Source organism: Etheostoma spectabile, chromosome 4, assembly GCF_008692095.1.
Source record: "Etheostoma spectabile isolate EspeVRDwgs_2016 chromosome 4, UIUC_Espe_1.0, whole genome shotgun sequence".
Taxonomy (NCBI): domain Eukaryota; kingdom Metazoa; phylum Chordata; class Actinopteri; order Perciformes; family Percidae; genus Etheostoma; species Etheostoma spectabile.
The window spans coordinates 33,008,881-33,018,922 of record NC_045736.1 but is presented as its reverse complement, the minus strand read 5'-3'; the positions used below and the strand labels follow the sequence as shown (position 1 = coordinate 33,018,922).

At 43.6% G+C, this 10,042-nt stretch overlaps 1 protein-coding gene and 1 long non-coding RNA gene across 2 annotated transcripts in view; one reads left to right on the top strand and one right to left on the bottom strand.

Annotated features, from left to right (window-relative positions):
* LOC116688585 (uncharacterized) overlaps positions 1-4,109 on the top strand; it is a 5,077-nt gene extending 968 nt beyond the window's left edge. The window contains exons 2-3 of the long non-coding RNA XR_004331807.1: positions 1,283-1,292; positions 3,950-4,109. This is a non-coding gene — a long non-coding RNA (uncharacterized LOC116688585). The remainder of the gene's footprint in view (positions 1-1,282; positions 1,293-3,949) is intronic.
* ripor3 (RIPOR family member 3) overlaps positions 1-10,042 on the bottom strand; it is a 52,060-nt gene that overhangs the window by 940 nt on the left and 41,078 nt on the right. The window contains exons 12-23 of the mRNA XM_032514720.1: positions 7,781-7,907; positions 7,495-7,649; positions 6,784-7,014; positions 6,534-6,624; positions 5,499-5,762; positions 5,258-5,403; positions 4,654-4,819; positions 4,439-4,568; positions 3,545-3,709; positions 3,139-3,303; positions 862-1,064; positions 103-186 (exon numbers count right to left, since the gene is read on the bottom strand). Of these exons, the coding sequence (XP_032370611.1) occupies positions 103-186; positions 862-1,064; positions 3,139-3,303; positions 3,545-3,709; positions 4,439-4,568; positions 4,654-4,819; positions 5,258-5,403; positions 5,499-5,762; positions 6,534-6,624; positions 6,784-7,014; positions 7,495-7,649; positions 7,781-7,907 (1,927 nt within the window). The remainder of the gene's footprint in view (positions 1-102; positions 187-861; positions 1,065-3,138; positions 3,304-3,544; positions 3,710-4,438; positions 4,569-4,653; positions 4,820-5,257; positions 5,404-5,498; positions 5,763-6,533; positions 6,625-6,783; positions 7,015-7,494; positions 7,650-7,780; positions 7,908-10,042) is intronic.

Genomic DNA, 10,042 nt, shown 5'->3' with positions numbered 1-10,042 from the left:
CACACACACACACACACACACACACACACACACACACACACACATATTGCTGTAAATTTAAATTAAATTTTGCTTAGAGTTTGTGTCATTTGTGTTGCTCACCTTGAGGCATTTAAGAGCCAGACAAGAGCCTCGTTGGATCTGAACGTCGGTGCTTTTCAAACTCTCTGTGTAGTAGAGTACCGCCTGGAGGAGAAGATTAACACACAGGGAAATAAGTTGGAAATTATTGGATTTATTGGAGTAGTTATCTCTTTGCTTTTCTTGTCACAATGGGAACCAAGAGAGGGAAGCTGTTATTTTCTTAGACATAACAAAACCAAGAGTCTATAGCCACATCTCCTGCCACTTTCCTCGGGCAGGGCCAGGTTTTTTAATTTTATTTTTATGTTCTTCATTCGGATCCATTTGCAATCCATTCCATTCTGAATAAACAAACAACTCAGTTGACAGGCTTCGTCCTTGTTGCATTATTCATTAAGATAATTCTAAACAGATTTCTGTAGTTCTAACAACTCAGAATTGTAGTTGATAAGATCAGTTATAACGGTCCACGTATTAAATTGACAGGTTTAAATTGGACTCGGGCTCATAGTTAATTAATGTGTTGGGCCGGGCAGGGACACAGCGTGCACGTGCTCGGGTAGAGTCGGGCTGGATGTGTTTGGGCCTGATCTAAGCTTTGGGCTGTCCTGAGGCCCAGCAGTGCTTTGAGCTAACATGCTGATGTGTATGAGCTATAATGTCCCATCTCATTTCGTCAGTGGAGCTGTTACAGAACTATTTGGGTGCAAACATTTACTCGCCATGTGGCCTATAGCCCTCTGAAGTTAACCCGCTGCCAGGGAAGGTTTGCTGTACCTTGCTCCTGAAAGCCTTGCAGCCTGCAGCTCTGCAGAGACAGCTGGCAGCAGCTTTGCAGACTTTGTGGTTGGAGTCGAGCTGCAGGGCGGCGAGGGTCTGCAGCGTGCATCTCAGCGGGAGGAGCTCCACCATGCTCCGCCCCCTCAACTTATTTAAAGCCCGCCTCCTTTTGGGGCTCCTCAGGGCGGACAGGATGTACTCTGAAACACATTAGTGACCATAATGAATGAATTACAAATCACAAAGTCTGTTTCACAGCTGGATTGGAGCTTTCAATGAAGGCACGCAATATTTTTTTAACCAGGTGAATTTTGCCCAGTTTCAAATTTCCAATTTGTTTTGAGCACTGTTGCTCAAATGTGCTCCAACGCTGAGGTTCAAACTTCATTCTTGATGTGGGAAACAGGTCAAGGGTTAGGAACTGCATGGTACCTTTTTACTTTTGTGACTTTTTTTCTAAGTACGTTTAGGAATATCCATTTTATATCGAATCAAACACGTCAGAACATGCTTGTTTTAAGTTGTATTTAACAACTAAAAATCCTCACAGAGGCAATTGCAATAAAATAAATAATAAGGAGAAACTGTTACTCTGACTTAATACTCCTACACACTTATCTTACCAAGGAAGAATTCTGTATTAACAGCTTTTATTCTTTTTTTATGCACTAGGACTTAATCATCATGACATTTTTTTACTTCCCAGAAAAGCAAATTAATTAAGATCATCTAATCATTTTTTATCTTACCAGGGCTGTAAACTCCCCCTGCCTGGGGTGTCAAGTGACTCAAAACAAATGCCAAGATTCATTTCACACGTTATTTGTTCCAAATTGAATTAAGCACAAAAACACACAGCAGACATACAGTACATATTGATATATAGACAGTGTGGTAAAGACACATACTGTAGGTGGAGGGAAGAGAGGAAGAGAAGAAGGAAGTGTTTTTGTGTGTTCATGTCTGATGAAAGATGATGTGATTGAAACATTATTGATCCTTTAAGGAGAGTGGGCACGCACACGCACACGCACACACACCCACAACACACACACACACACACACACACCACACACACACACACACACACACACACACACACACACACGGCCAGTTTGTTTGGTGTGACCGTTTTGGCAGTAATGTTAACAGATGGTCCAGATGTCGTGAGCCAGCTGGAATTTCTGGAACGTTCTCAAGCTTTCTAGTAGAACTATAAAGGCATACCACCATTCTTTGAATACATAACAGATACCAGCAGGACACACACACACAGACACACACACACACATGTCAAGACAAACTTTGGAGACACCTGCCGCTACTCAGTTCAGCAGTTGCATGACATGAGCATTGCATGAGTCTTGGATATATTTATATTTATACGCGTGTCTTAGTAATATATCACTTGACATGTGTTTTTGTATGCATTGATTACATTCAGGGCTTGACATTAACTGTTCTCACTATTGTTTTGTTTCCAAAGCTAGCCACACAGCATTTTCACTAGCCACCATTTTGTGGGAAATTCCATTATCAGTTTTATTTACCTGGAGTGTGGTCTAGACCTGGTCTATCTGTAAAGTGTCTTGAGATAACGCTTTTTTTGAATTGATACTATAAATAAAATTGAATTGAAGTGAAATTGACTACTTGTCAAACATTTTTTCTGCCACAAACGCAACCCTTGCCTCAGCTGAACCCGCCATATAGCGCCGCGGTTTTCAGCTGGTCTGGGGTGCAGGATCAGTTGACTGCCGGGGCAGATGGATCACGCCGTGGGCTGCACAGTGGACCATAGTGGGCCTGTGTAGGCCGGTGCCACAGCAGCACATTCTAGCAATCAGGGTTAAAATAACGTGTTTCTCCTCTGCTGTGTTACCTAGGACATTGTCAGCTCTGTTTCTCAGCGTTAAGCTGCTATGTGAGAGACGCAGTTGCGCCGGTGTTTAGGGGTACGTACTGTACCTACCCACCACCGGAGGGGGCGGGACTTGGTAAGAAGTACAGTACTCATGTCAACAAAAACGCACACTCGTACACATGAGCTCACATGTACTGAGTACAGGCACTTCTGCCTGTACTCAGTACATGTGAGCTCTGGCCCATTTCCACCACTGTGTATACCAATGAGCACCATGTCTAGTCATGTCTATTGTCTTGTTTTCATTTCATAGTAAGTTTTTTCTACCAAAGAAATAGTCCCAATGAAATGAAGAACTGTATGACGGTTTAAAACAGTTTCTTCGGATCTATATGTAGAAAGATATGTACCTTCTTTGGACAGGCGTGAGATGTGTTCTCCCAGCTCCGGGATGCTCCAGCGATTCAAATACACCGACAGCTGGAAGAGGGTGACTCTCTCTGGGCTACAGACGGGCCGGAGGCTGGGCACCATCCGACAGGCCGTCTGGACCTGCTGCAGGAGCTGAGAAAACACTGCAGAGGAGGGAGAGGGAGTGTTTCAGCGTTGTCAGCAAGTCAGAACACTGAGATTGAGGAGTCAGTGGCAGGAGCCAACATCTGTTACTGCCACTGGCTTTAGTAGTTCCAATTTCTGTTTTCCTGTCTCGGCAGACGGGAGACTCTTAAAACATTAGCAAAACTCTACAGCAAAGCCTGTCGTGAAATAAGCATATGTGTAGGGAAGGGGGTATGAAGTGTGTATTTGGTACTGTACCTTTTTCTGACTGGCCGGGCTGCTTGGCCTTCACCTTGTGGGTGTAACGTTTCTTTAACGCCCGAGAGAAACTGTCAGAGAGGCAACAGAAAGGAGAGCTGCTGTCCTTCATACACTCCTCCCAGAACAACAGAAGATCCCTCTTTCTCTGGGCCTTGGGGAGGACTGAAGATGAAGAGAGGACGAAGAGGAGAAGGAAAATGTTACGTTGACCTTTATTTACCCATGCATGAGAACCAGAACAACAGCCCAACACATACAGAACATGAAGTGTACATCAAAGGTGTGGGTTGAGGTTTTACCCAAATAGAGCTCAACAGTGTGGCCCCATTCATTTTTTTGAGGATTTTGATTATTATCCATAATGCGTAAACTACCCAAAGTAGACTTATTACGCGCTGTAAGATTGTGAAAGGAAGGTTTTCTGCTCCTGTAGAAGCCACAAGTCCATATGAAATCAACCTTGTTTTAAGAAAAACGTGTTTTATTCACAATCTTATGGAGAAATACCACACTACCCATAATAATAAGTGTTACAGCTATGTCTCTGATTGGTGGAGCTCGCTGTTACCACGGAAATGTTTGCAGCTAGTGAGCTGCTGCCATTGAAGCCTATGATCGTTTTTGTGCACAGGCTTTTGCCTTTTTTCATTTTTAAAACTGTTCTTTTGTGCCAAATGTTTATGGTCGAGATTCATGTGGTAGCTGGTGGGCTCGGTTCCATCCAGGCTTCAAATTTCACTGGACGGGGAAATCCCTTCTGGAACTAGAGACGTTCTAAAAGTGGGCTGTCACTGCTGAGCTCTACAAGCTGTAGTAAATTACATTATGCTTAATTATGAGTTAATTGTACACAGTGTCATTCTCTAAAAGACAGACAGATCTTCCACTAACTGTCTCTAGCAGATATGCTGTCGTTCCTTTCTAGCAGCAGACAGCTGATTCTGTCAAGGACTTCAGCTTGGAGAGCCATTTCCTCCAGCAGGTCCCTCCTCGATGGGCTGAACTCGGTCGTTCCTATCATCTGAGGAAACACGTGTTTGTTGGTTCAACAAGAACTGAGGAGCAGCAAGATTAATGTGGACATAGCTCATATAAACATACTGTACCTGGAGCAGGATGCAACATATATCCAGGTGAGTCTCAAGAGCCTGGTCTACACCCCAATTCCCAGAAGTCAGAGGGGTTATGACCAACTCTTCCTCCGAAGTTGATTGGCTGTTCTGGGAGAGGAGGCCGAGACTCTTAAGAGTGCTCTGCTGAAAAGAACTGATGCTGATGGATGAAGACAAAAACGAGAGGTGAGTTTCACATTAAATCACTGTGTGGTGATTAGGGCCGGGCAATATATAATATATATATATATATATATATGTATATATATATATGATATCGACATACAGTGTGAGACTAGATATCTTCAATTTTGGATATCGTATTATGGCCTAAGTCTTACTGGTTTTACAGGCTGCATTACAGTACTGTACTTAACACACTAACTACGGTTCTATTATTTGCCCTTACCCACTTAGTTATTACAGTATATCCACATCGCTGATAATTATGTACCTGAAATCTCATTGTGAAAATATGTTGTTAAAGTACCAATAGTCAATGTCGAGAGATCTGGTCAAGAATACCATGATATTTGATTTTCTCCATATGGCCCAGCCCTAGTAAAGATTCTTTTATTCTGTCTATCTTTTAACTCACCCACTGTCTTTGAGTCTCAGGCTGCCCAAACAGGAAGTGTCATCATCTGCAATGAAGTCGTGAGAAAGGAAGTCAAAGCTGCCCAGGACTTCCTCTACAGCCAGAGTCTCCTCTGATGATGAGCTTCTCAGCAGGGAAAGGTCGTTCTGTGAGTGAACACATGGCCACATTTACATGGAGATGAATGGCAAAAGGATCACACACAGTGTGTTTGTATATGTGTAGGAATGCACATGGCTACCTTCAGTATGGTTCCCAGGTGCAGTATTTGGTGGTCCAGGGCTCTCAGCTCCTTCTCAGAGCAGCTCTGGTTCTGTAGGGTCTTCTCCAGCTCTGCAATCAGGGCTCCCAGCCTGATGGCCTGGGCCCTGCGCTGGGCACTGCCCACCCCAGGCCTCCCTGGGGTCAGAGCAGCAGTGGCAGGTGAGGAAGGGGTTGAATCTTGAGGCTGAGTAGGGGGTGCGGGTGAGGCCGGGGCAGAATAGGACTGACACTCTGGGGAGTCCTGGAACCAACATGGGAAAAATTTGGAAGTTTAAATGGAATCCAGATAGTAGAAATACCCTAAAAATGCAAGACCATTGGACATTGTGGTATCTAATGGTATGTCATTAACAGATACAAAGCCAAATAAGTGAAAGTGGTCACAACGTAGGCCACCAAGACACCTCTACACTAATGTGAATGCACCACAAAAAACTAGAGCTAGGCTACTTGTGCATTTGTTTGATGACATGTTTTGATGGCGAACATTGACGCTTCTAACAGATTATTGTTTATATGTCACATAAACTTAAAAAGGGCAAATACACCGCTGTAGATGTTAGTTCACACACTCAATATTATTTTCAAGGTGATTCGCTGTGTGGAACCCTACCGTTAGACACGTCATCCTCCCCAGCTCCACCCTTTTGTCCAAATGTGGTCAATTCTGGCACCAAAATGCAAACTGGCTTCAAAACTGCAGTCCACTAATGCTACGTGGGGACGCCACTGACGCTACGTCCATTATTTTTACAGTCTATGTATCATCCTGGCAGCATATGGGATGAATTTGCTGCTTTTCTGAAAGGTTAAAGGGCATCAAGACAGCACCCGACAAGACAGCACCCGACAAGACAGCACCCGAGAGTGGGCTTAGAAACATAGAAATCAGTGGTGCAGCTGGTTTGTTGCCCTCTGTTGTCAGTGACACTTTCTTGAGCTATTTTTATTTGCAGCAGGGTTTTAATGCAGCTTTGATTTCAGCTAAATGTTTGTGCAGGTGTGTCTCTACCTGCACGCCGCCGGCGTCCGGTCCAGGCGCTGCACTGTGTGCTCCAGGGTCAGCTTCTCCAGCTGGGTTCTTTCTCAGGATGTCAGGAGTGCTGAACATTGAAGAAAGATCATCTTTATTCATTTGAAGTATCATAATAAAGTAATTATTATTGTTAGACGGTTTAGCATGAGGATCAGGGCCACAAGGAATCTACACACGCAGATGTGCAGGTCAGCAACCAAACCTCTGCTCTGGAGCTCACCCCCACCTCTGCAGCCCCAGCAGGGAACTTGGTTTCCTCTCTGCTGGTGTAGAGCGAGTGTCTAACCCACTTCCCCACTCCTCCTCTCCGTCCTTGTCATCCATCCTCTCCGTCCTCTCCCTCTCCTCTGTAGACATCTCCGGGGACCCTTCCCCCCCGAGGGACAGCTGAGACTGGCTTCCTCCCAGACTGGTGCCCTGACTGTGGCAGGACGGGTAGCTGTGAGTTCGTGTCAGACTGTGCAGGAATACATTTTCATATGAAGTATAAAAAACAGATACATCTGTGGTAACATCTTTCTAATAAAGGTATGTTTGAAACCTTGTTATACCACAGTATTTTAGTTATTTTTGATCTTTTCAACAGTGGAGAATCGGGACTCTCCATGAGGTCCTAAGATGATTGAAGGGATGGGAGAGAACAATCTTTCTTTTTTTTTGTCTTTTGAAATACTGGATATTTTCACCTCTTCAGGCCTCTAAAGAATTAAATATGACTACTGTCCACAATAGACCAAGGCAAACTGTTTAGGAAGTTCTGCTTTAAAGGATGAGGCTATTAAATCATTATCTAAATATTATTCCGGTCAAATCCCATGAAAACAACAATTAATTCAGTACTAATCAGAATTGTCTCTGTAGCCACTGTCTACTGCCTCCTTGTGATTGAAACCATTAGCATCCAATAACACAAGCGTTATCTTTGAATGCTCCATACCTGTAGGGGCGTAGAGGACTGTGGTCTGAGGGGATGGCGGTGTGGGACGGGTTGTACAGGTAGCTGAGCAGAGACACGCCTCCTCTGGTGTGTCGACTTTTAGACACCAGGGACGGGAGCGAGCCCTCTGGGTCCTGCAGCTCACGCATCATCGACTGCAGAGGACAGAAGGAAATCCATATAGACATCACGCTTTTAACTTTAAAGCCACACAGGGATCATGAAATATTTTCAAAAGTTCGTTCTAGATGGAAAGAGTCAGGGAAGGACTTGTCTGTGTACTCACTATGAAGTATTTCTCTGTGAAGGAGGGGGTGCTCGGTGCCGTCCAGCTGTAAACTGAGCTCTTCCTGCTGGACACCGACTGCCTGCTGACAGACAGCGGCCTCATCTTCTCCGCGCTGTCAAACGGACTGCAGGTGTAAACACACACAAACACACAAAATCTAGAAATGTACATTATGCACACATATGCTGAATATCACAGCATTTCATCCACTTGACAATAAGCCAGCAAATCTAACTGCTCTTTAATATGTATTTCCAGACTTTTCTGATGTTTTGATGCGTTTCCAGACGTGATAAACGTCAGGGTCTACTCCTCTGCCTTTCTTGACTTTGTGGTAACTCTCACCGTATGGTGTGTGCATACCGTTTATGTAAAAAAACTGAAAATTCATGAAACGTTTTAGTCACAGTCCCTTTAAATGCATCGCTTATGTGCTTTCATGGATACATACGCCCTTGAGCTCACTGCAGTCATTTTCTATCAGGTTTTCCTCCAATAGTGTGTGTAAATTGTCGTTTTGATCCTTTGGGAGCGTTCACTACACAGATGTCAGAGCACACCATCCTGTGACACACCTGGGGCTCTCCAGCCGCGTCTCGTGTTTTCGTCCCCTGACTGTTAGATGTCAGCTTCCCTCATCAGTCTGAGATTTGAACCAACACATTTCCATCTTCTTTAGCTGCTTTGTAATAACATTTGTATTACATTTTATCATGTTGGTTCGAAGAGCTTTATGTGTAGCAGAAACACTGATTGCAATCACTCCGCTGTGACTCATTTAGGGGCTTGACGTGTGTGTGTGTGTATGTGTGTGTGTGTCACAGCAGTGTTTTGTGAGGCTGAGTTTGCCAGCATTGTGCGTGTCTGGGTGATTCCACATCTCTCTAAGAGAGAATCCATGAAATGTCCTCCACCTGGCTTCTCTAAACCCTGAAATGGGATCTGTCATGGTGCAAGGGCACAGCGGAGTGTGTTTGTGTGCGTGTGTGTGTGTGTGTGTGTGTGCGTATGACGTACACTCTGTATTACATGAGCTGCACAGGGACAGCTGGCTCAGGTTAGAGGCGAGGAAACAGGGAAAGAAGAAGAAAACAACAACAGCAGATTCAGCAGGAAGGCAAAATGTGACTCTATAATAATAATAAAACACACCATTTCTTGTTGTTTACATCACGCTGTTTGTTGCTTGGTCTTGTTTTGCTGCTGTGAACATTTGATAAAGTAACAGTAAAAGAAAAGAAGAGGGAGAGGAAGTGAAAGTTGTCACCACCAAAAGCTAAAAGCAAGGTCCAGGACTGGGGAAGGTCGTCATGATCCCACGGGGGTCTGAACAAGTTCCATAAACCCGCATTCTATGTCATTTCCAGCAGAGGGAGACTCCACTGACTCTATAAAGAAATCTGTTTCTATAGAAGTCTGTGAGAAAATAATCCTACTTCTCACTTGATTAATTACCTCAGGACACATTTTCATAACGAGTTCATGGCCCTTAATGGCTAGTTGCAAGTCTTATTCAAAACAGCATGTTCATTTTTATATATTTTTTTTAACCAACATTTCTTTTTAGTGCTTTCACAACAAAACAGAGAAATACAAGGAAATGCAACTACATGTCTTGAGCAAACATGTCAAATGTCCACTGATATTTCTTAATCTTCAAATTATCTGGGTGTAGACCCAAGATAAACAACTGTGGGGCTAAGGGTATTTGAATCTGTAAAAGAGTTTGAATACATAGTTTTATATCTTGCCAGAATTTCTTTACATTGACAAATACAATGGGAAAAAATGTTTTTCCTTCTCATACTTAATACAGACATCAGGTATAGCACTGTTACATCTCTTATAGCGAGTGTTTTGTGCTTTAGACATGCCCCCTCCCACTTGGATTGCCTCTCCGCGCCTCCAGCCGTCCTACAGATGTTTCTGGACTTCCATCTACTTCCATCTGTAGATTTTGGATCTCAAACCCCTCCCTAAACAATTCACGTTCATTAATTTTTCTCTGGTAGACATTTTGGGGATGCATAATGTTTAAATTTTGGTGTGTTCTAACGAAATTTCTCAACTGTAGGTATTTAAAAAAATTATTAAGGGGTATGTTAAATTTATCAACCATTTCTCCAAATGTCATCAGCACCTTTAGAGAGTTAAAGGTCTCCTAGTTTTCCCAGCTCCTTAGCAGCCCAACATTTCATTGTTATTTTGGTGTGTTCTCACCACCATTGCCAGTGGTCCTATAGCTATAATGAACAGCAG